This window comes from Salvia miltiorrhiza, chromosome 4, assembly GCF_028751815.1.
Source record: "Salvia miltiorrhiza cultivar Shanhuang (shh) chromosome 4, IMPLAD_Smil_shh, whole genome shotgun sequence".
NCBI lineage: Eukaryota > Viridiplantae > Streptophyta > Magnoliopsida > Lamiales > Lamiaceae > Salvia > Salvia miltiorrhiza.
In genome coordinates this window covers 20,050,170-20,076,177 of record NC_080390.1, presented here as the reverse complement: position 1 = coordinate 20,076,177, position 26,008 = coordinate 20,050,170, and the positions used below count along the sequence as shown (strand labels likewise).

The following is a 26,008-nucleotide window of genomic DNA, read 5'->3' as shown; positions in this document are numbered from 1 at the left end:
AATGTCCTTTTGGGATATTAGTGGAAATCAATAGTTGTCAATCTACTTAATTTCAATTAATTTTAGTCAACTTTGTGTTAAAGGGATGAAAATATCATTATTTATCCTTCAACGTTACATTATAGATTTTCTCTCTCTTCTCTGAATGTTACTCTCTCTCTCCCCCGCCCTTTCCCTTTTTTATTCAAACGCAACTCTCTCTAGATTATTTACTTTTTCTCTCAGTTCTTTTCTCCAAAGACAACACATTGATTTTCTCTCGCGAAGGCAGCGTTCATTTGGTCACATTTATATTACATTTGTTCTCTTCTTTATATATATTTTTTCGGTCATGTTCTCTATTTAAATTTGGCGACGTGAGTTTCTCTGTTATTATCTCTGATTATACTTTTTCGATCATCTTCTTCATTCAAATACTTGTTAACCAGATATTTTTTTGTGTTTCTCCAATAAAATACTTTTTTTATATCATATCTAATCATGATATTTTGTTCAACTGTATTTTGCATACTTTTGTTCAGTTATATTTTAGATCTGATACAAACATGGACTATTTGTACCAATCTTGACACGCAGCATCCTGACATGCCATTTGATCACGTGCTTGGCACGAATGGTTCAAAAGAACTCATTCGTACCATTCATGCCAAGTGTTGGTGTGAGTGACCTTGAGAACTCATTTATACCATTCGTGTCAACTGTTGGTGCGATAAACCTTGAAACGAATAGTACAAATGAATTTATTTGTTCCAAGATTTGTCGCGCCAACACTTGGCACTAATGGTACAAATGAATTCATTCATACAATTTCATTCCAATAAAAAGAAGGCCCATAGCCTTCAGTTTGTTTCAACTACAATTTATGAATAAAATTCGAATCAAATGAGCAAAATAACGCGAAATTTCAAAGATCTTAGTTAAATCTAACTAAACGACTAAACTGAAACTTCCTTTTCTTCATAGATTCGAAATTAAATACAGAGAGGATCCACTTGAAGCCCAGTAAGACGTCTCTCTCTCATTTTCCTTTTCAAGGATTTGTGACTTCTTTTTGTGCTTTCTCATTTAGCAACAAAAAGAAAAAAAGAAAACAACATTAAGATATTTTAAGTTTTGTTTTTCTTTCAGTGGGGGAGGCTAGAGAGATTGGGATTCATACCTTTACAATATTTGAATATAAGATTTGCTTGCAATAGTAGATATGACTTATCTTTAAAAGATTGTATAAATTCTTACAACTTAAAAAAAGTTTCCTCTATTTTAGTTTTTTTGAGCAAATTGTTAGTTACCTAACAAAACTCTTAGCAATGTTGTGAATGCATAACGCCCAAAACATCTGTTATTTACCCTTACAGGGCCTTCATCCGGCTCTTAAATTTTATTTTTCTTTTTAATACTTTCATCCCATCATAACTGAAGTAGTTTTTTTTAGCACGGAATTTGAGAAGCTATTATTAGTGTATTAAATATATTTAATTATATCGATAATTAAAGATTTCAAAAAAAAATTCAAAAATAATTTCCAAAATAAGGGATGAGTATTAATTAGGGTGATTAAGAAAAATAAAGGTGTAATTAATTTTATTAATAGTCTTAAATTTTCTATTTTTTTATCAAAAAATGAAACGACTCATTTTCATTGGTATGACACAAAAATGAATACGATCCACTTTTGGTGGAACAGAAGGAGTATTATTTTTAATTAAATTAGTATTAAATTTAACAACATAAATTTCCTTAAAATTAAAACGTTGATTAAAAGTTAAAATTACATTAACATAAAATTAAAATTCTAAATTAATTAAAAATAAAAGAACATTAAAAATAAAAATCTAAATTATGTCATTATGACGTTTGATGTCCTCAACCTGTATCAAGTGCAACTCCAACTCGTCGAGATTCATTTGCGAGGTGTCCTTGCCCATGATGATGCTTTTCACGGGGTCACGTTGAGTTTGAGAGAAAATATCCATGACTTTCACCATATTTTCCATAGCCTCGAGAGCTCGTTTCACCATGCTTGCCGTCCGCGAAAAATATTAAAAGAAAGAAGAATGTTGTGTGAAATTGAGTGAGAAAATTATACTCCCTCCGTCCCAACGAAAACGGTGTGTATTCCTTTTTAAACCGTTCCAACGAAAGTGGTGCATTTCCTTTTATTGGTAATAATTTTACACTACAAACAACGTGGTCCCACACACCTTACACACTTTTACACTATAATTTTATTCTCCTTAAATCCCGTACCAAAAAGAAGCGCACCGCTTTCGTTGGAACGGTGGGAGTAATATTTATAAAAGAAAAAAAGGAATAAAAAAATTAAAATCAATACAACCGTTCACAAAAAAAAGTAATCGGTCAAATTTCAAAATTTAGATGTTTCAATTTATATATTTTTTTAATATATTAAAAAAATTTAATTGAATCGATCCGTGCACACGTCCAATCAAAATGCTATCTGTATCCGGGGCACACGCCCACGCTGAGAGCGCGCCAGTGAGGCGCTGTACTTGGGGGATTAGGCCGAGCTCGGTGCGTACCGATCACCGAGCCCCCTAGCACGGAGGATTGAGATTCAGTGTACCACACTTAATGTTCCACTTTGTGTCCCATTTTAAATTTTGTTTATTTTTTTATATATTTTTTCTTCAATTTCAACTATGTATGCTTTAGTTTAATTTTATGATTATTAATTAGGGTTTATTCCATCAATCTAGGGTATATAATTATTTTTTATCATTTAATTTCACTTTTATTAGTTAATAATAAGTTGATAAATTCAAAATTATGGTATATACTTTTCAAAATTTTATTTTTTAAAATAAAAATTAAATATAATTTATAGTATTATAATAAATTTTATTTTTATAAAAAATATTTTTAAAATAATAACTATAAAAATGAGATATAATGACACACATAAAATTATGGAACACTGGATATAGGGATGCTCTAATTTATTTGTTATCCATTCATACGAATGCGAGAAATTACGTAACTAATTTATTTGTGGAAACATCGTCTAGTCTGAATAAGACATTGTTTGTACAAAAGGATGGAGAGGGTAAGGAAATAGTATGTTTTTGGTATTATTTTATCTCTATACCAAACAAGCCTTTGTTCCATCTCTAGAAAAAAAAGAATTATTATATTATTTGAATCCTGCCAAAAAGCTGACATGACAAAACTCTTACAATTACTAGCATTACTGCATCTCTCTCACACACAACACAGACACGCGCGCGCGCAGAAGGGGTGGTGCTTGTCTCTATTCTTTATTTTAGGCGGTTCCAATTTGGCATTTCTTTCTTCCCTATTCAATTCCCACACACATCATACATCCACCCCTCTCTCTGGCTCGTGTTTATTTATTATACGCGTGTGTGTGTGTATAATGTATATGTATGCGAGTGAAACGGCGTGTGCTGTGTGTTCAGAGCTGCTTTACACCTGTTCCCTACAGTTGAGGTTTCAGAGCAATTCAGAGCTCCCACTGTTGGAATTGACCTGAAATCTTTGCCCTTTTCCCTTTCTTGGAATTCCCGGAAATGTGAAATTTATTGTCCATGTATTCTCAACCACTCACTGCTACTGCTACTGCTATTGCATTTCCAGGTTCCTCCTCCCTCCTTTCTCTCTCTCTCTCTCTCTCTCTCTCTACACACACAAATTGGGAGATTCGGGTTGTTTGTAATGTTGATGGGCTTGTGTGTATGAAGGTGAAAGTAATGGTGGATTGCTAGCAGCTGAGAACAAGGTTAATCTCGATCTCGAAATTGGGAGGTGTACAAGTGCAAGTGAAGGAGAGTTGAAAAGGGAGCGTTTGTTGAGCGGTGAGCAGTTTGATGAGCTGTGCAACCAAATTTGTATTTATAATTCGATAGCCTATGGTTTTCCGGTGGCTTTTCACCTTTGGATGAGTGTTTTTAATTCTTTAGGCCCTGCCATTTACAACACCTCTCACTGTGAGTGCTTCTTCTTCTTTGGGCATATGGGATTTTTGTGATTTTTTTCATTGTTTATTTTGTGAATAACTACTAATCTCTGCTTCTTCCTTTGATGGCTTTTTTCATCGCCTTCACTTTGATTCCTGTTTGATCTCAAAATATCCATGAATGTGTTTGGTTCGTGAAAAAAGGAATGCCACTTTGAACTCCCAATTTCAAAATTTCGGAAAGCAACATTCTGTATCTCGCCTTTTACGCATGATCGTACCGACTCACTGTGAAACTCATCTTTCTATAATGAATACTTCCTGATATGTACAAAGTTTTTTGTCCCAAATTCTATGACAAATGCTAATTGTTACCACAGAATCCAATTCAAGAATTCCAAATTCTCCAACAAGCACCCTCATAGGTTTTGCAGTTACAAGTTAGGAGGCTGAGAAAAGAAGAATTAGTGATTTCAAATTTGCTATGCAGTTTTGCATCAGAATTTCTAAATGGAGATCTGGATTTGCTTCTGTCTTTCAATGCAGTGGTTTTGTCTATTTTGGAATTTCAATTAATGCAGTTTCTGAATCTTGCTGGTAGTATATCTTTAATGCTGTCTTTCCTTTCATGGTTTGCTACATTATATGTCTTTTCTTATTCTATCAACTAAGATAAAGGGCCATTTTTTAAGATTTTGATTCGTCTTTCTTGTGTTGCATTGTTTTCAGTAAGCTGTTTCAGCCCTGAGAAGTCTGATCATAGCAGTGTGATGGATTCTGAACCAGGAAGATGTAGGAGAACTGATGGAAGAAAGTGGAGGTGCAGCAAGAATGTGGTTCCACTCCAGAAATACTGCGAACGGCACATGCACCGGGGTCGTCAATGTTCAAGAAAGCACGTGGAACCTGTTCAGAGAGTACCGATTCCTAATAATCATCGAACCTCGGATGAAACTAGGATGCCAATACTGTCTTTAGTTGCATCTGATGTAGATGATAGAGTTTCTGTTTCTATCCAGAGTGATCTCGGTCCCAGCCAACCCCGTTACACCTATAGAAGTGGTTTCCCAGCTGTTTATGGGAGTCATGATGCAATATTAGCCAACAATAGCATCGGTCTCAACTATGCCCCGAGCACCTGTTCTAGTTCGAGGGCTAACTGCTTGATCAGTGGAGGTGATCATGGTGATGGCAAGTTTAGTCTTGATGATGCCAATCCTATAAACTTGAGTTGCAGGAAGCAGAATGTAGTCGGAAACAACTACGTGGGCTTCAATTCTCTGAGATATGGTTTGTCTCCCAAGAGTGTTCTTAATGCTGCAGGTTTGTTTAGAATGAGAAGTAGATACTTACACACTTTACACTTCACATAAGATTGCTCCAATCTTAGGCTTCTTGTTGTCTGTACAAACAAACTGTGTTGGTGGTTGTTGTAGTCATGCTAAGTTTGGGATCCTTTCCTTGCTAGGCAAAATCGGGCTGGGGTCGGGAACCATGGAAGGAGTACAGAGATGCCGGAGAACAGATGGCAAGAAATGGCAATGCAGGCGAAACGCCCTCCACAACCAGAAGTACTGTGAGGCACACATGCACAGAGGGGCGAAGAGGCTCGTGGTGAAGCCTGAATATTCGAGGTGTTCTAAACCGACTCCTGCTTCGAAAGCTCAAGCATCCTGTCTCATAACTAGAAATCTTGACAGCGGCATCAACTTGAACACAGTACCAGCAAGCCCTCAGCGTGGCACAAGCAATGATTCTAATAGCAGCACCAGCGACGCCACGACCATCACAGACGAAAACATTAGCTATTGTCTCAGCAACAACTCCCTTCACCATGGCTAGAGATCAGTGGAAAATTTGCAGTAACAGGACATTATATCAACCCTAGTTTTGAGAAACTGGCTGATTTAGATTGAATTAAGGTTTTGGTGTATGTATTTTGGTAGTGCTTATTGGTATCCAAGGATAACTTATACCTGACTTGCTGGGTTTTTTTGTGTTACTTTGTGAATAAGTAGAAACGCACTGTGGCCTGTGGTTGTTACATGGAGTATTTCATTTCCATAACTCTTGTCAATAGATTTAATACAGAGAGAGAGAGAGAGAGAGAGAGAGTTAATGAAACCTTTTAGTAGCAACTGATGTATTGAAGTATTGAAGGCAAAGACTAGTGCTTTATGTACATAGCAAAAAGTGAAACTGAATCCAGACTTTACAATGGCACATTCAAAATAGATAATACAAGCCAAAACATTAAAGTGTCATATCCTATCTCTTCAATTCAATGAGTACGAAGATGACAGGTTGGTGATTTTATATCTTCTCATTGAACTTGGAATTATGTCAGTTGAGTCAAAATAGCAAAAAGATTATTGCATAATGCTAATTTGGGCAGATCCCCAAAGGATTGGCATTCTTCATGATCCAAGGATGTTCCATGATCTTCTCAAGAGACAGCCTTTTTGATGAATCCTTCACAAGAAGCTGCACGAAAAGGCTGCGCAATCAAGAAGCGAAGAAAAATAAAGAAACCATCGTCCTATGTGAAAGTGAGAAACAATATTACCTTGCTAATGAGATCTTTAGCTTCTTCTGAAACCTCAGGGGTGGAAGGAAAGGTTAAATCAACCTTCAATATCCTACAGGGTTGAATATAGTTCATTACTAAGTTTTGAATGAAACCTGCTGAGGGTAAGAAACTGTTCCATACCTTTTGAATGTATCCCTCTGGCTTTCAGCCTCAAATGGAGGGACACCATATAAGAACTCGTAGCAGAGAACGCCCAATGTCCAGTTATCAACAGAATAATCATGCGCTTTGTTCTCCACCATTTCTGGTGCTAAGTAGTCCAAGGTTCCACACATAGTGTGTCTTTTGCTTCTGGACTGTACAGACCAACCAAAATCTGCTATTTTCAGCCGACCCTACAAGTGATACAGAATTTGGTATAATTTCAAAGACATAATTTAATTTGTTTATTGAGATTTTTTTCATAAGCTCATTTTTCAAGTTGTTTTACTTCTCTCACAAACATATCATGCAACTCTACACTTTCCATCACCACATGGAACAGAGAGGAAGGAGCAGTTCAAAGAACTCAACTTTTGCTGCTTGGATTACTAGTTTTCTCACAGCCATGAAGCAGGATATAATGATTTTCTTGCACTGTATAAGGCTACATTATCCTCTTTTATGTATATATGACTTCAGAATATGATTCAACCCATGAGAAAGCTTCACAAGCAGCTAGAAAATCAACCAAGCCAAAACCGATTTTCATTATAACCTCTGGATTGCGCTTAAAGACATAAGAATATTATGATCAGTTTGTTTAAGAACTAAGCAAGGCACGGCTTCGAATGGGTGAAGTGGTAAAGTAACAAACAAACTCACAGTAAATAGATTAACTAACATAATCGTGATGAGTTAGCTTAGTAAATGCCAATTCATGCATCCATCTTTGAGAGCAAGCCATACCTCATGATCAAGCAACAAATTTTCTGGCTTGATGTCTCTGTGAATAACATGCTTTTCATGACAGTACGCCAGAGCGTTTGTGAGACTAGCTATGTACTGATTTAACAGAATTAAAACACCAAGAACAAAAGGCAGATTAGTCAACAAAGCTTCAAAACAGTAATAGAATATGAACAGCATAAATGCAGATGCGCACAAAAACAGCAGAGCAGGGAGCGATAGTTTTACCGTAGCAGCCTGTGTCTCGGAGAGGTGCCCCAATTTTCGAAGCTCTCTGTAGAGCTCGCCGCCGTGAGCGTACTCCAAAATCAAGAAAATCCGGTCGTCGTCGTGAAACCATCCGTGAAGCCTCAGCACATTGGGGTGGCGGAGGGCGGTTTGGATCTCCATCTCCCTCCGTAACTGGTGCTGCAAGTTATACTTCTGAATTTGCTCCTTGAATATCACTTTTAACGCCACGATGTACTTGCTCTACCCAAAAAAACAAACACAGAAGCTAAATTCTCACGCACGATGAGGTGATGGTCATGGTTAAAGGTGAAAGTGGGACAGGAAAATTCACCTTGATTTCGCGAGCGACATACACTCTGCCGAATTTACCTTTTCCGAGGGGTTTGCCGACGTCGAAATCGGAGAGAGACCATTGCCTTTCGGAGGTCGGTCGGGGTCGTTTTGGGGGTTTGAGCGGCTGGTCGGCCATCGGAAATGGGAATTGGGAGATAGAATTAGGGATTGGGGAATGGGAGGGAACTGGGGATATTTGAATTTGTGAGGTATGATTGTTCAATTCAAAATCCAGATCCGGACCCCGACATATTCAAGCTGAAGATGGTCAACCCAATTGCTATAAATATAAGAGGAGTAGTGATAAACTTGCTATAAATATAAGATGAGTAGTGATAAACGGACACCAGGTGTACTGAACACCTGGTAAAAAATCGATTTTTTTGGTGGGTAGCGAGTGGGCCGATTTTAGGGGTTTATTGGTTTTACTGTTTTATTCCTTGATTTTTCCCATGTATATATATCTGAAATTAGTCTCTCTCCCTTGATTTTTTCGTCCATTCTCTTTCTTATTTTTCGTCCATTTTCTTTCCTGTTTTTTTCAGTTAATTTGTTTCTAATTTTCACAAAATCTTCCATTTTGTTTCCTTAATTTTTGAAGACTTTGTTTCCTTATTTTTATGTTTTTATTTCAGAAAATTTTATAAATTATATAATTCGAATATATTTTTTTTTCGGTTTTGTTATTGATTTATTTGTTTTTAAATTTATTATTGATTTGTTACCAATAATTTAGTGTTTCTTGTTATAATAATTCTAGATTTGTTTTCGAATATTTTTTTTTCTAAATTAATATTATTTATTTATTTTCAAAAATTATTACTCCTAAATTTTGTGTTTATTTGTTTTTTATTAAATTGTTTCAACCGATTTTGTGTTTCTCCTTAAAAAAATAAGTACTATATTTGTTTTCGGATATTATTTTTTAATTTTTGAAAATTAGATTTTTTTTTATAAGATAAAAATAAAATTTCGGATAAAAATAAGTACTATATTTATTTTTTAAGTTATGTTATTATTTCGGATATTTATATTGCATAAATTTTGTTATTTTTATTTGTTTCCACTAATTATCCGTTGATAAATATACTCAATATATTGTTTCCTATATATTTGGTGATTCTTGACGATGAAGCGCAGTCTGTTGGTAAGACGCTTCCCCTCCAACCAATAGGTCGGGGGGTTCGAGTCACCTTAGGAGCTAGAGTGTGAGTGGATTTTTTCCTTTCTTTAGTTGTAACAAATTAAAAAAAAATATATATTTGGTGATTCTTCTAAAAATAATCATAGATTTGTTTTCACTAATTTAGATATTCTCATTCTCCACAAAAAAATGTAACACATTCAAAAAATATACTTCCTCCGTCCACGAAAGAACTTCATATCTTTCCTTTTTGGGACGTCCACAAAAGAACTTCCTACCTATTTTTGGACTATACCCCATCACTTATAATCCTCTTACTTTTCACTTTTCACAACTCCCAATATTAATTATAACACCTTTCACCACTTCCAATACACTCAACTAGCTTTTATTCACTCTCAATACACTCAACAATATTTTTTCTTAAAACTCGTGTCACTCCCTCCTAGGAAGTTCTTTCATGGACGGAGGGAGTATATGTTATACAGTTTTTTCACGCGATTTCCCTACGTATGAATCACTGAGTAATTGTATTTCTACTTTGCTATTCACACTAATTTATTTCAATTATATTATGCAACTTGATTACATTGAGTATAGTTAAACGAGTTCATTAGACACACTATAGTATTTCTCCGAGCAAAATTCCATCGTATGATTCATGAATATTATTTTTTATTTCAAAGTCACTAAATTATTTCATTTAATTAATTCAACTTTATTTCATTGAGTTTTAATTATTTCTTATTGTTATATCGGATTTAATTAATAATATAATTTTTTATTATTTCAATTATATAATTAAACTTGATGAATGTTGAGTTTAATTATTTCGACTATAATACTATATTATAATATATGGTCTTTAAGTATATTGTTATAGTGTTATATAATTTCAACTAATCAATTAAATTTGATTTCATTGAATATAATAATTTTGACTTCGTTACTTAGACAATTGTGGTTCATTTTGCTATTACCACATCGATTACAATACTTGTTTATATTATATTCAAATAAAGAATATGCTATATAGGTTTACGATCAAAATCCCTGCATATGATTCATCTTATTTAATTTTTTCTCATTACTCACCCTATAATATTTCATTTTCTTATTATTATATCGCTTTTAATAAAGTATACGTTATATATACTTTTTTCGAGCAAAATCCCATCATATGATTCATTCTTTTTTATTACAAATTCACTAATTAATTTCAACTATCAATTAAACTTGTTTGCATTGAGTATTTTGACTTCGTTACTCACACAATCGTAGTTCATTTTTTTTTTTTTTACGATTAAGCAAGACATATAAGCTTATTTTTTTTATGATTCATGGTTGATTTTATTTAATTTTTTATTTCCAAATTAACTAATTTATTTCAATTAATTAATTCAACTTTATTATATTGAGTATAATTATTCATTATTATTATATCGCGTTTCATACTAAATTATTATTCAAGTATATGATTCTTTGAGATTAACTATTTGGACTTTTCTATTCACACTGTCACTATGGTAGTCAATTTTCTTGTTATTGTATCAATTACAATACTATAACATACTACTTTGTCTTCAAGTGTATGTTATAAAGTTTACCGCGCAACCTCCCTATTTTTTCTTTGAGGCAAAATGGAAAGTACCCCTTTTCAAAGACAAAAACAAAAATGTACCCACCCTTTACCAAACATATAAAATCTACCCATTTAAGACAATAATACCCCTATGCACATTCTGGTGTATTGCTCGCCAACAAACAGACGAGCACGTCGAGTGCGTCGAGCAATATACACTTCAACCTTTGAACAAATGATTCTCTAAAATTCATTATAATCATTTATGTTTTTAAACAGTAAACAGGCCCAACATGCTTCCGTAAACACTTCAAAATAATTCTTAAATTAAACCAACATTATACCTTCGTCGACTGGTCTTCTTCAGGAGTCGGTCTTGTTGCGTTTTACGGCTCGTCTGCCTCCCCGGCACGCACCAACCACACACTCGCAAGAGATGGTTGCAACCCTTCTCCTTCACTAAGTGCCGACTAAATAATATGTTGGAAAAATAAAGAAAATATTTTTACTCAACCCGGAATAGTTGGACAAAAACAAAGCGTTTATAGAGGAATTATATAATAATTAATTTTATTTCATAAAATATCCCCCAAGGAGGAGACTAACTTGTTTTAGCTACTCATAGTAGCTAATTCTTGTGTACATAAAAATAAAAAGGAAACTAAACTTAAATGAAAAAAACTTTGAAAACAAAATTAAAATTTACAAAGATAATTTTCTAGAGAGAGGAAGTGGTGTGTGAAAATGTTGTGAATTTTCCGATGCCCTTCTTCTCTCCAGCACTTGTGGTTTTATAGAGGTCTGATATCCTCTATTATTGCTTGGTAGTTGGCCTCGGATGCTTTCTTCGTGGCCAGCTTGCTTGAAATTGACAGCCACCTTCTTTTGTAGGCCATTATTGCCGACACTTGTTGGTGTTGTCACATGTGCTGGGCCCTTGCTTTATCGCTTTGTGATAATGCTTGGTAGGGCCGGCTGCTTTCTTTCCACTCACATTTGTCTTGGAGCGCTGAGTGGTCCTCCTGTCATTCCACCCACTTTTGACGTTTTTGTGGGTGCGTTCCTTGCTGTGAATCACATGATTCACCTTGCTTTGTCGGCCACCTTACTTTTTTGGTGCCCGAGGGGTTCTCCCCTTTGGAGTCTGATGCTTGTCGTGTTCATCAGACCGGAACCTCCTTCTATCGGGTTTCGGAAAGAAACCTTTGCCGAATTCTGGCTCCTTCTGCGACGAACATTGGTCGCAGATTTTCTCGATCCACTGGCCCGAATGAGCCATGTTGCAGAATTTGCGACGAGTCTCTTTGCTCCCCGCAATCTTGTTGTCCCATATCGTTTGCCTCTTTTTCTCGAAAGATTTTTCGGCAAACTCGGTTGTTGTCCCTGTCATTGTGTTTACCAGGAACGTTCCCAGATCAGAACTTTGAAAGAACTTGAATCTGGACTTCATTTTGTCCATCTCTGTAAGACAGACCCATAGCCCCCATGCTCGTCTCATGGAGATTTGATCCTCCGTGAATGTTGAGGCGATTGGGACTTGAAAATCAGGAACTTTTATCCGGTTCAAGGCTCCTGTATCTGGTCTCCGAAGCTTGATGAAATGGAAAGCTTCATAGACTCCTTTTCCGACAGGTTCTGGTGCTGCGCTGAAGAAGTACAGTTCCAGAACGTCTCCCCGTTTAAGGGACTCGTTGTTCTCCCAGGCTTCAAACACCGTTCTCTGGATCCACTTGGGTAGACCCTTGATTTCGTTGAAGGCTGGAGCAGTGGTATAAACTGAGGCCAAAGCCCCAAACTCATACCATTCCTTGATGTGATTTGGATTGGCTCCCGGAGTTGTCCAAATCCTAGGGTATCTCCCTGCAACATCAACCCGGCAATTTCCCGGATTAATGCCCTTTCTCGTGATGAGTTTCTCCCATCTGTCTTGATAAATCTGCCAAGAAGGAGAAATGTCAACAAAATTAGTATCAACCTTAAGTTGGCCAGTCATCGGCCTAAGATTGATCTCTCCCTCTTTTACCCCAGAGGTGGTGGGTTGACATGTTGATTCAGGGAGTGACCCCTTAACAACATCTTTTCCTCGAGCGTCCGGCTGTAAAGCCATTCTCTCAGGACTTGTGCTAGGGGTACTTGAATCCCCTGCTACAGGTAATCCGCCCTGTACGGAAAGCATTGCTTTAGCCCGGTTTTCACGGACAACGCGCAAGAGCGGCTTGCTGAGTACTTCCTGAAGATTGAACATCTTCATGAAGCAATCATCGATTTGGTTGGATACTTGGGCTTCGTCAGCCGCTTGTATCTTTCCAGCTTGTTTAGTGTGTAGTACACACTTCTGCCATTCTTGTTGTAGCAGCTCTAGACTTGCAAAGAGCTGCCCTTGTATTGTTTCGATGGCCTCCACTTCAGGGAGCTCCATCCCTTGTAAGGAAATCTGCAAGAACATTTTGATCAGATTTCAAAACGACAATATCATAATCATAATATTGACATTCGGCTTGCCATCTAAGCAATCTAGATTTTTCAGGCTTAGATTCAATCTTTTTTGTTAAGAAAGCTTTAACGTTAGTGTTATCTACTTTCAAAACAAATTTCTTAGCAAGTAAGAAAAGCGGCCATTTTTTAAACGCCTTTCGCACTGCAAAGAATTCCTTCTCGTTGATGTGCCATCGCACAGCTTCGTCATCGGAAAAGAGACCGCTACAGTATCTGCAAGGTTCTTCTCCATAAGGAGTGATCTTTGTAAGCACTGCTGCCCACCAAAAATCACTTGCATCTGTATAGAGGACCAAGTCATCCTCGTCTTGTGGTATTGAAAGCTTTGGGAGATTTTTGTAAATCTCTTTTAACTTTTTCATACCCTCCCGATGTTCCTCCTTCCAAATGAACGGAACATCTTTCTTCAGAAGTGGACTGAAGACTTTCCGGTGCTCTGCAAGATTTTTGATAAACATTCCTGCAAAGTTAACAACTCCGAGAAAGCTTTGGAGTTGCTTCTTTTCTTTGAGATCTTCCGGAAATCCCTGGACTTTTTCCACAATATGATCTTGTAGAATTATCCCAGTTTCATCGATCTCAATTCCCAGAAATTACATCTTCTGGGTAGCAATGACTGCCTTCTTTTCAGACAGTACCAGTCCTTCTTGTTGACAAACATCCGCAAAGATCTCCAGATGCCTGACATGTTCATGAATGTTTTTTGATGCAATAAGGATGTCATCAATATAAACAAACATAAACGAAGAATAATCTTTGAAGAGATTATCCATCTTTCTTTGGAATATCTGAGGCGCGTTGGCTAGCCCCATTGGCATGACATTCCAGACATAATGTCCTTGTGGAGTTGAGAAGGCTGTGAACTTCTTACTCTCTTCCTCCATGCGAATCTGGTAAAAACCTGATTTGCAATCGAACTTTGAGAATACCCTTGCACTTCGGATGCAGTTAATGAGGTGTTCTCTGCTTGGGATGAAATATCCGTCAAACTCAAGAATGTCATTAATCCCTTTGTAATTAATGACCAATCTTGGTTTTCCTCGCTTGATCTCCCCATGATTTCTCACCAGAAATCCCGGACTGCTGTAGGGTGATCTTCCTCCTTCGATTAGCTTTAAATCAAGGTGTTCCTTGATTATACTCGTCATATCCTGTTGATCTTGAGGATTCATCAGGATAGGTTTGAACCTTACGAACTCATACTCCTTTCCAGCTTTAACTTTCAAGGTTGCTCTGAGTTGGTTCTTGTCCCACCATGCCAAAGGATCCTCGTGGTAACACTTCTGGATTCTCCTTTTGACGTCGGCAATGGACACCTGTTCTTCTTCCTTGATATCTTTGTGTGATATCAAGGATGCTTTGAGGATTTGAGTTTCTTCCTCAGAGAGATTTGGGAATCCCTCAGTTCTGCATTTGAGCAAAACTTCTCCGAATCTCCTTTGATCCTTCATTTGGGGTCTCCGGAGTCTGCCATCATCACCACGCTTGCTGCGAAAGTTGATTGGCATCGAGCGATGAAAAGCTTCTTTGAGCCTTTGCACAATGATTTTGTGGTCACAATTGGTTGTGAACACTAGTCTCCTGGCTTCATTGTCTTGAATATACCTCTTGAAGCTTTGTAGAAAATTATTCCCGAATAATATATCTGCTCCGGTATCATGGAAATAAATTGGTGGAGTCTTGACCTTGTACCAAGGTGTCTGACCTGCTCCGCCGATCAATATTTCCGTCTGTTTTACTCCTTTTGATAAGAGTAAAATCTTCTTGGAGAAATCCCTTCCTGCAATTCGAGGTAGATCTTCTTCCACTTCTATTGGAAAGACTCCTCGCTTTGCTGTACAGATTCCTGCTCCTGAATCCACATAAGCAGCAAAATATTCTGCTTTGTATTTCTCGTATAACATCCCTACAGAGATGTATATCGAGAATGGGCTGGTCATTGGATCGTCACTCTTTGGTGTCCAATGGTGATCTCCATTCCTCCTGATTTCCATGACCATGGTTTATATTTGTCAAGGAAATTGGGTCCTAAGATCAGGACGTCTGCTTCTTGTCCGGCTTGGCCTTCGGTCTGAATTTCAAAACCTCCAACCTCCAGAGTTCCGATATATCGGTTATCGCCTGGATTCGCCAGATAATACAACATACTGCAAGGAAACTTATTTTCCATTCTTGTTGTATCAATTCTTGTGGAAACTTGCCTCCATCCTTCGGGACATTTGAATTTGACCCTTATGTCTGGAACTGGTATTTCCTGGATCGCCTTTCTCTCATAGGAATGAGAGAAACTTCTTGTTATAGGCCCTGAAGTTAGCCTATTTCCTTGAAATGATAGCCTGGGTGTTCCCAGTCTGAGACTCTGGGTATGGCTAAGTACCGGTTTGTCTCCAACATCGATATCAATTTCCCTGGCTTGGGGAATTTCCACTCGGTTTGGAGGGGCTGCCTTAGCAACTTCTTTGAATATTTCTGGAATTTCAATAAATTCTTTTCCCAGAAATAACTCCGTATGATGGGAATTTGATAGGGCATACGAGACTTGATAAGTCAATGAGTATGGCCTGTTTCCATCTATCATGTACTCCTTCTTTTTGTAGTCCTGATAGAGAGTCAGGGCTCGGCTGAAGGATGAATCCTGTAGATTATAAGCGATCTGTGGATAAAACTCGGTTATAATCTTCTTGGCATAGAGATTGCCCGAAAAAGCTCCAATAACTGATTCTCTGGCATCTCTGACCCTTTTATCGCAAAGTGCGGCGTCAATTGGCTGGTCTGTCCCTGGGAGAAGGGAAGATTTGAGCACCAATTGAATTGCTCCAATATGAATCCATTTCATCGTACTTGCGACTTCTGGCTTCATTTTCCTGAGATCCTTCCTAATATCTTCGGCCGGAACCAGCTGGATTTCCACCTGGTTGCTTGTGATCTCAATTGGAAGCGCCGTTTCTTGGCTTGTGACGCCAAAATAGACATGATGCTTCCTCTTGGTTGGAATCAAGCTATTTAAAACTCGATTCAATCTTCCATTGGAAAACCCTTGGTAGGTTTGAACCTCTTCGGTTTCCTTCTTGAGTTTTTTCACGAGCTGCTTCACCACTTCCTTTTGTGGAATCAGGAAATGGCTAGTAAATCCATTCTGATCCTCCTGCTGGGAGTGGTGAACCTCGTGCTCTTCTTTAGTCTGACTCGGCTCCGGTTGATCCATCGGACGTCTCCGAATCTTCAGAACTAAAGATTTCCTCTTGCTCATATATACTCTCATCAGAGGATATATTTTCGAATTGATACACGGGTATCAAATCCTGGTGGTAGATGGCGTCTTCGATATCCGGTGTGGATTCGAATTTCCTCATCTTGTTGTCTGGGCAATTTGTAGAGATATGCCATTTTGCACCGCACGTCCAGCAGTTGCAATCCTTGAAACTTTCATTTGCTTTGGCTTGAGTGCGCCTGAAAGTTTTTCTCGCCGGGATTCTCTTTTGATTTGAGAATCGGTTTCTGGATGGTCCGCTCCGTTGGCCTGACTTGTAGGAGCGTGCCTTTTGTCTGGTCCACATAGTTCTTGGCTTCCAAGAACTTCTTCTGGACTTTCTTTCATAGGGTTGATACCTATGTTTCTTTCGGCTCCTTTTTTGATATAACAACTCAGCACCAATCTCTGTTGGAAGATCAATGTTGTCGCACATCAATGGGGATTTCTTGTTGAGTCTCCTCAATCTCTTGAGATTCCTCTGGTCCGCTGCCTTCTGGCACCATTCGGACAGCTTTTTGTGGACATAAGACATCCTCCTTGAAGCACTATCGAGGGGATATGTTCCAGGTGAAACATACTCCTTGATGAGCATTTCCCTCCATGGACTTGGAAATTTTGGGAAAAATAGGTCCATGGCCGTCTGATCTTCAACTTCCCCCATATGGACATATAGGGTATAAAGGCGCAGAAATTCGTCGAGAGCTTTTGGCTCCAGCACCATCAATCTCAGATTGTGAAGTGCCTGTTGATATTTCTTGCGCTTCTCCTCCGCGGATCCTTCGAAAAAACCCATTCCTAAGAAATGGATTTTAACCTGTTTAGTAATTTCCTTGATGATGTCATACATGGATGTACTACTAAACATTTCTTCCCTTACTGGAACCGTAAGTTTGTCCCAGTATTGTTTTGCCATTCCTGCCAAACTGGCTTCGAAGACTCTGGCAAATTCTTTTTTATCGTAATCAATTGTGGCGATTACGACTTTCAATGATGAAGCCCATTCGTCGATGAGACCCTCCCATTCTTTGAAGCTGGCTTCGTCAAGGTTGAGGATCAATCCATATGGATGGACTGGTTCCAGCGTGACTTTTCCAACTGGAGTATTCTGCATCTGAGGCCTCCGTCGTCGGGTTCGCTGGAACTGGCTTGCATCGTCTTGGGCTGACCCTTTTCCTGACGATTCTTCTTCTTGAGGCTCAATTTTGGGGCCTTCATCTCCTTGGTTCATCTTTAGATCTACCATATTGAGGTTAGCAAAAGATTCTGCTAACTCTTGTAGATCTTCTAATCCGATTCTGTCAAGGCTATTCATGATATTTGCCTTTCATGATTCGGATTATGTCCTCCGGCTGCAACTCCTTAGGTTTTGCATCGAATAGAGATGTAGACGTCGGGTCTTTGGACCATTGATTCCGAATTTTTCCGGAACATGGTTTTCGCCTTTCGATCTCCTCCATTCTTCTCTGGATATCACGCAAGAGGGTAAGGATTTCCTCTTGTTTGAGTGATATTCTGCTTATCTCCATCGGTAGTTCATACAGCTTGTTGCCGTAATATTCCACCGTTTTCTGAATCTCCCGCAAGTTGACGTTGTCGGAAGAGTCTGGCTCGATCTTGTGGTAGCTCGGATAAGCTACTCCCGCCTTGTCTTTTTGTTCCATCAATCGTGTGATTGATGGGCCTCGTCTCTGGTTCGTTCAATCGCCGTTCTGGTGGCGGCGAGTCCCATGAGGTTCTCATGGTAGAATTGGATACTCGTGATAATATCACGAATAATCTCGACAGCTTCTCCTCGTCGTACGTTGGTAACGAGGGCTCGATTGTTCCAGTGGAGTCCGTCTAGTAGACGGGTAATCTCGCTCTCCAAATGTTGGAGAGTATTCCTGTATGGTACACATCTCGGACACTCGTCCGGATCCATAAACTTTTAATGGAGTCTCCTCCCACATGGGTTAAAAATAAAATAAACTAAAAATTATATAATCCCTCTATAAAAACCCGCTCTGATACCATTTTAAACAAGGATCTTTAACACTGTTTTTTGCTTAAAGGTACGTGGCGTTGTCTCACAGTCCAGACCCAGATTACCAGGTAATCTATCAGGGCACGAGGAAAGTTTCCAGCCGATATACCATTTAAACCCCAATTTTAATGCATATAATGAATTAAAGAGAATTCTTGGACATAGCAAAACAAAGGGTGGAAATAGCTGAAGGGCAAAATTGTCCAAAGTGGGTACATTTTGTATGTTTTAAAATAGGTGGGTACATTTTAGGTTTTATCTATGAAAAAGGGTATTTTCAACCATTAACCCTTTTTCTTTTCTTTCAAAATCACTAATTCTTTAAACTTTATTTCATTGCGTATACTTTATTTTTAAAAAATTCAAAACTTTATTTCAATTATATTATTCAACTTTATTACATTGTATATAGTTATTACATTGCGAAAAATTATTATTATATCGTGCTTAATACTATATTATAATACAGTGTCTTCAAATATTTGTTATATAGTTCTCCGACCAAAATACCACCGTATGATTCAATTTTATTTTTTCAAATTCACTAATTTATTTCAATTAATTAATACAACTAAATTTCATTTACTATAATTATTTCTTATTATTTTATCTCGTTTAATACTATATTATAATTCATTGTATTCAACTATATGTTATATAGATTCCAATAAAAATCTTTGCATACGATTGACTATACTTTATTTTTTATTCCAACTTTAATAATATTTCAATTATATAATTAAATTTGATGAATGTTGAGTTTAATTATTTTGACTTTAATATTATATTATAATATATGGTCTTCAAGTATATTGTTATATAATTTCAACTAATTAATTAATTTTTTTTCATTGAGTATAACTATTTCGACTTCGTTACTCACACGATCGTGGTTCAATTTGTTATCATCATATCGATTACAATACTTTATTATAATATAGTAAAATAAAGTATATGTAATATAGTTTTAAATTTTATTTTTTTTCAAATTCACTAATTTATTTCAATTAATTAATTCAACTCTATTTCATTGAGTATAATTATTTGTTATTATTATATCGCGTTTAATACTATATTATAATACATTGTCTAAAATGTATATAGTTTTCCAACCAAAATCACATCGTATTCACATTTTTTTTCCAACCTTCACTAATTTATTTATATTAATTAATTAAAATTTATTTCCTATTATTATATCGCGTTTACTGCATTATTATAATACATTTAATCCTAGTATATGTTATTTATTTTTTCGACCGATGTCCCATTATATTGTTTCCAAACTGAACAAATGTATAATTGTACATACAATTCAAAAAATACAAAATAATTATCGAAAAATAAAATATATGTTGAAAGGATTATTTTTAGGAGAATCTCTAAATTAGGTAATCAAATCTAGGATTAGTTTTGAGAGAATTAGAATCCCTAAATTAGTGGAAACAAATTTACGATTAATTATTGTAGAATTAGAATATCTAAATTAGTGGAAACAAATCTAGGATTAATTATAGCAGAATTAGAATCTCTAAATTAGTGGAAACAAATTTAAGATTAGTTTTAGCTGAATACACAACTTAGTGGTAACAAATAAAAAAAAATTTAGCAATATAAATATCCGAAATAATAACATAATTTAATATTATTTATTTTTATTTTATAAAAAAAAATCTAAATTTTGAAAAAATTTGAAAATAATATCCAAAAACAAATCTAGTATTATTTTAAGGAGAAACACAAAATTAGTTGAAACAAATTAATAAAAAACAAATAAACACAAAATTTAGGAGTAATAATTTTCGGGAAAAAAATAAATAATATTAATTTAGAAAAAAAATAGCTGGAAACAAATCTATTATTAAATTAGGGATTTATTAAAAGAAGGAAAGAGAAAAAAGAGAAAAACCCTTGAGAGCACAAGAGAGCAAACTAAGGGCCGAGCCTCATTAAAACCTCAAAGCGAGGAAAAAAAGTACTCGTAAGGGAAAAGCGTTGAGAGCTGAAGTAGGAAAATTTCAGAAGCTCCGGCCGGACCATCGCCCCTAAATAATCCCGGCTCTCCAAAAACGCAAAAACGCAACCAAAAAAGAACTAAAACGACAACTAAAAAGAGAGAAAAACAGCAAAACCGAAACCAACTCTGTCGAAGACGAATGAAGATGAACACCATCGTTGCCGATCAAAGACGCTGCCAAAGTTCGAAGCCAAAGCAGAAAAACTCCCGAACTGAACCCGATCATCAGAGTCTGGCCCGGCCCTAAGGACCAAAGCAGCAGATACCAACGCTGTTGAGCTCCACAGCCGCCGAGCTCCAGCAAAGCCAAAAGCCATCGCTGCCGAAGACTGAAACCTCCTGAATTGATCAAGGACCTACCAGCAGAATTTTCGTCGACAAGAAGGACTGCCGACTGCAGCGCAGTCAAAATCCGAATGAGTCGGAAACCCGTACTGATGAAGTATGAAATCTTACCCTAATTAAGAAACGATAAACGAGACAAGATGTACGTGGTTCGATCATAAATGATCTACGTCCACGGGAGTTCTTCGTTGGTTTCACTATACTTTGAGAAAGTATTTACATATTACAAGTGTTGCTCAGAAACAAATCATGATCAATGCTAATGCTAACATTCTATTTATAGATGTGAAAGTGAGCCCTAAAGGCCTTAGGCCCATGAATTCTAATAATTGGGTTTAGGCCCTTTAAGGCCTTAATACACTTTAGTCTTGATTTGACCCATCTGCGCTGTCCTTCGTTGCCCGTGTTGAGTAGTTCCTTGAGCTGCGCAGGCGAGTCTGCACCGCTAGGTCCCTTCGTCTGCGCTGCCAAGTTCGTTTCTTTGTCTACGCTGCCAGGTCCGTTTCTTTGTCTACGCTGCCAAGTCCGTTTCTTTGTCTATGCTGCCAAGTCCGTTTCTTTGTCTACGCTGCCAAGTCTGTTTCTTCGTCTACGCTGCCAAGTCTGTTTCTTCGTCTACGCTGCCAAGTCCTGGCTGCGCAGCTCTGGTCTCCGTTGCTATGCTCTGGCCGCGCAGCTCTGCTGCGCTGCTCTGCTCTGGCTGCGCAGCTCTGCCGCGCTGCTCTGGTCGCGCAGCTTTGCTGCGCTGCTCTACGCTGGTGGTCTTGCACTCTAGTAAGACAGTAGCTTTGCACTTTGGTCAAGGTTGATTGACTCTTCATATTCCTTTGTTAGCAAGTCCTTTTAGTTAGACTTGCGCTCATTAGTTCATGTGATAATAATAGTAACAATAATCAGGTAATCAAGTAAGATGTTCTTGTGTTGCCAAGCACAACGCTGATGAGTATTCCAGTCCTCATCAGCTACTCCCCCCTAGTCTGGTTGAACTGTGTCTTCTTTGTTCAACCAGTGGTGTGTGATGTAGAGTCAGCGCTGTGCTGCTCTCCCGAATAGGGTCCAAGCCCTGTAACTTATCTTGAGTCGAATACTTGTAAGCTTGCAAAATAATCAATGATAGAATATTATATCCCTGCCAATTTGTCAACATAAAAATATCCCAACTCTGTCAAAATATTTAGAATAACAACAAGAATAATAAGAGTGAAGCGACTCCCTTTCGAACGTGCTCGTTGAGCCACTTTTTGATTATTATCATTGTGCTCGTGCTAAGGCAGCTCCGGGAGCTTTGTACTTAGGCAGCTCTAAATTTCTTAGGCGGCGAAATTCCCCAAACTTCTCAAACTTAAAAGCATAATCCCCAATATAGTCATTAAAGTTCAGTTGCACATGCAAAAAATGATGTTCCCAATAAAAGTAAAAACAACTCAGGAAGTTAAGGAGTGATACAACAACACCCGAATCATGAATTGAGTTCAATGTACGTGATCAGCGCAATCTTTAACAATTAGCAAATACCACCCAAGAAAATAACTAATTCATCAAGAATTAACATAATGAAAGGAGATAACTTAGCTTCCTCTTGTATTAGTGTTTATCAACGCCGGAAATTCAGTGCAGGCGATGAGATGGACCGGTATATGGCATTGACCTGGTGAAGAACAAAGAATGCGCCGCAGCGCTGGTGAAGAGCAAAGCATAACATCATAGCGCTGGAAACTTCGTTGTATCAAGATCAATAAATCCCATAGAGTTGAGACGCTAGAGTAATTTGTTTGGCTTGGTGATCATAAAAACTGAGACTTTGTCATCCCAGCTAGTTCACCTCAGTGGTGGGTGTGAGTTGCCGACTACGTGATTTAGATTTCGAAACACGACATCTTCGTATGTCAAGGAGCTCTGAAGCTGAGAGTGCATCTTCAATAATATCAGCCCATCCTAATCACGAGCGGCGACAAAGAAAGGAGGAGGCGCTGGCTGCGTTGCCGAGCAGCAACAAGCGAGGGAGGCGGCGCTGCCGAGCAGCAACAAGCGAGAGAACAAGTTAGAGAGGCAGCGACAAGCGAGAGAGGCGGCGCTGCCGAGCAGCACCAAGCAAGAGAACAAGTGAGAGAGGCGGCGCTGCCGAGCAGCGACAAACGAGAGAGGCGGCGCTGCCGAGCAGCACCAAGCGAGAGAACAAGTGAGAGAGGCGGCGCTGCCGAGCAGCGTCAAACGAGAGAACAAGCACGAGCCCCTTTCCCTTAGGTTTTGAATTTTTTTATCCCTAAAAAATAGGATACAAGACGTGATAGGGCTATACATCCCCTACTCCCCCCCAAGTGTCGTGCGCATACTTTAGAAGTCAAGCACGATTGTTGAAGACCTGGGAGAGCTGAGAATGTACCCGAGTAGGGTTGAAAATCCGGTGCCGAGGAGTGACCCAAGGAGAACGGCTGAGTTGCCCCTTAAGGCTCATCCTCAGTCTAACTTTCGCGGCTTACGGTGTTTCTGCGCGGAGCATAGACATTGAGGCCTTCGTCGTGCAATTAATGCCTTGAATTGTGTAATTAATACCTTGAGTTGTGCAATTAATGCTCTCGTTGTGCAATTAATGCCTTCAATTTTGCAATTAATGCCTTGAATTGTGCAATTAATGCCCTCGTCGTGCAATTAATGCCTTGAATTTTGCAATTAATGCCTTGAATTGTGCAATTAATGCCCTCGTCGTGCAATTAATGCCTTGAATTTTGCAATTAATGCCCCTGCCTAACTTTCGCGGCTTACGATATTTTGCGCGGAGCATAGACAATCGAAGAACCCTGTCTAACTTTCGCGGCTTACAATATTTTTGCGCGGAGCATAGACACCGTAAACTGACAATGACTCGGACATTCTGCGTCGACCGAGATAACTGTTTTCCCTGTACTTGAAATAGCTGCTCTGACTGCACTGAGATAGCCGCACTGGCTGCGCTGATATGATCACTCTGACTGTACTAAGATAGCCACACTGGCTGCACTGGGATAGCCGTACTGGCTGCGCTGATATGATCACTCTGACTAAGATAACTGAAATATCCGCTACGCGGCTGAGTTGCCGTCAAGGCTCAAATATCCTGCTAAGTTTTTCGAGAAAATACACATGGTGGTGTGTACTCCACTCCCCCCCTTAGTAACATGTGCATGATTCAACAAAACATGTTATGTGTATGCTTGTGATTGGTGTTCTTGCTTGTGATGCTAGTGACAGCGCTGACATGACTATGGTCCCGAACTAATTTATTCAAATTATGTTTCAAGGCCCTTTATGTACTGCAGAAGGTGTGCAGCTTCGCGTACTTAGTCAATTCATATTCTAGCTCTAGGCACATATGCAGAAGGTGTGCAGCTTCGTGCTAGTTAATATCAAATTCTCACATTCCGTCAAAGATAATATAAATCGTGCTTATGCCCAAAAGCTAAGGTATAACATTTCCTAGTTCCCAATCATGTTTTCATGCTTCGATGAAATAGCTAAGATCATGTAGTAAGGGATTGTAGTTCTGCGAAGTACCTGAGTCACCACTTGTTAGTAGGTGACCTTTTCATGTGTATGGTGATAACCATACTTGTTCCAGTATTTCCCCAAAGTTGTTTATCCTGTGCTGTAAGAATTCTTGAGCAAAAGTATTAGCAAAATATGAGGGCCCCTTAAACAGGGCTGTGAACTCATTCATGACAAAGATATATATGATGGAAGACCTGCTTGATAAGTCATATAAAAATGAGACCCGACAAGCAAATTAGAGAAACCAATGAACAAATCAACACTATTCTGATAGTCAGAAAATCTTGAAGTTCTAAGGTATGGAAGAATATATATATATTCAGATTTAAACATAATAAATCCCCTCAATGCCCATGTCGGAGCATCGCCGTCAATAGTTAATGCGTGAGTGCGAAGCGTGATTCCCAGAGTATATAGTTATCTTGTTGTGTGCCTGTAGGAGCGATAAGCTGGGCTGCCATCAACTTGACTCAATGTCCCCTCCCATCTTATGGATAAATGCAGAGCTGGTAGTCCCCAAAAATTCCGGTCAGCGCTGTCGCGTACCGCCCACTAATTCGAGAGTTCTCGTGAATAAATATAAGTGTGGAAATACCCATTTTGATGGCCCTTGTAAAGAACAAAGTAAAACTAGAGCAAAATTAGTTCAAAGACAGATTTGAAACCAAAGATTATAACCAAAGCAAGTAGACGAAGATAAGGATGAGCCAGAGTTGGCTGCGCAGCTGAGGCGCTGCGCTGCTGAACCGCGACGAGAGGGAAAGGCAGCGCTGGCTGCGCTGCTGAACCGCGACGAGAGAGGAAGGCAGCGTTGGCTGCGCTGCTGAACCGCGACGAGAGAGGAAGGCAGCGCTGGCTGCGCTGCTGAACCGCGATGAGGGAGAGAGGCAGCGCTGGCGTTATACATTTCCGTGGCTCTCAGTCCCTCAGACCTAAGCGTCTCCACCATCTTCTTCACCGTTTCCAGCTGCAATAGAGTTTCTCCAACGAACGTTTGCGCCTCAACTTCGGATTCTTTGCTATGCATTACCTGCTGTTTCATTTCTTCCACAATCAAGAGTGTTTTGGACAAGTTCTCTTTCAATTTAAGAAGATCGCTTTGCTCAGATTCCAAGTTCTTCGATTGAGTAGTCTCGGATTCCGCTGCCGTCGCAATCTGAAGCTTAAGCTGCTCGATCCATATGGAAGCGTAGCAATTATCCTCAAGAACAGTATACAAACATAGATATCGAGTCTCTACAATGAGAGCATAGAAGCAAAAGAGCAACAACTAGATAGAACTCCCAAATACGAGGGAGAAAGGCAGCGCTGGCTACGCTGTTGAACCGCGGCGAGGGAGAGAGGCAGCGCTGACGTGCTGCTGAACCACGGCGAGGGAGAGAGGCAGCGCTGACGTGCTGCTGAACCGCGGTGAGGGAGAGGGGCAGCGCTGACGTGCTGCTGAACCGCGGCGAGGGAGAGGGCAGCGCTGACGTGCTGCTGAGCCGCGGCGAGGGAGACATGGCAGCGCTGTAAGTTCTTGCGCTCCATTCCATGTAGAGAATTCCGTGAAGAAGTGTAGAGTTGTCATCTTATGTTCAAGAAGGAGGCACAAGGCTGGAAATCCTCGAGAAATATCTCTCATAGGGCTGGCAGTCTCGGTATGCG

At 38.7% G+C, this 26,008-nt stretch overlaps 2 protein-coding genes across 4 annotated transcripts; one reads left to right on the top strand and one right to left on the bottom strand.

The window, feature by feature from the left end:
* Nucleotides 1-3,178: 3,178 nt before the first annotated feature.
* Nucleotides 3,179-6,001, top strand: LOC131023688 (growth-regulating factor 9). 3 transcript variants are annotated; one of them, XM_057953254.1, is made up of 4 exons: nt 3,179-3,615; nt 3,720-3,833; nt 4,664-5,257; nt 5,403-6,001. In XM_057953254.1, the coding sequence occupies exons 1-4, from the start codon at nt 3,567-3,569 to the stop codon at nt 5,774-5,776; spliced, it is 1,131 nt and encodes a 376-aa protein (XP_057809237.1). In that variant the 5' UTR covers nt 3,179-3,566; the 3' UTR covers nt 5,777-6,001. The 3 variants fall into 3 exon arrangements, with proteins under 3 accessions (XP_057809237.1, XP_057809236.1, XP_057809238.1); XM_057953253.1 differs by having other exon boundaries at nt 3,720-3,965; XM_057953255.1 differs by lacking the exon at nt 3,179-3,615 and having other exon boundaries at nt 3,625-4,531.
* Nucleotides 6,002-6,088: 87 nt separating this feature from the next.
* Nucleotides 6,089-8,261, bottom strand: LOC131023690 (serine/threonine-protein kinase Aurora-3). Its single transcript, XM_057953257.1, has 6 exons — nt 7,975-8,261; nt 7,641-7,883; nt 7,413-7,508; nt 6,645-6,859; nt 6,501-6,573; nt 6,089-6,418 (listed from the first exon to the last, which is right to left on the bottom strand). The coding sequence occupies exons 1-6, from the start codon at nt 8,110-8,112 to the stop codon at nt 6,317-6,319; spliced, it is 867 nt and encodes a 288-aa protein (XP_057809240.1). The 5' UTR covers nt 8,113-8,261; the 3' UTR covers nt 6,089-6,316.
* Nucleotides 8,262-26,008: the final 17,747 nt, after the last annotated feature.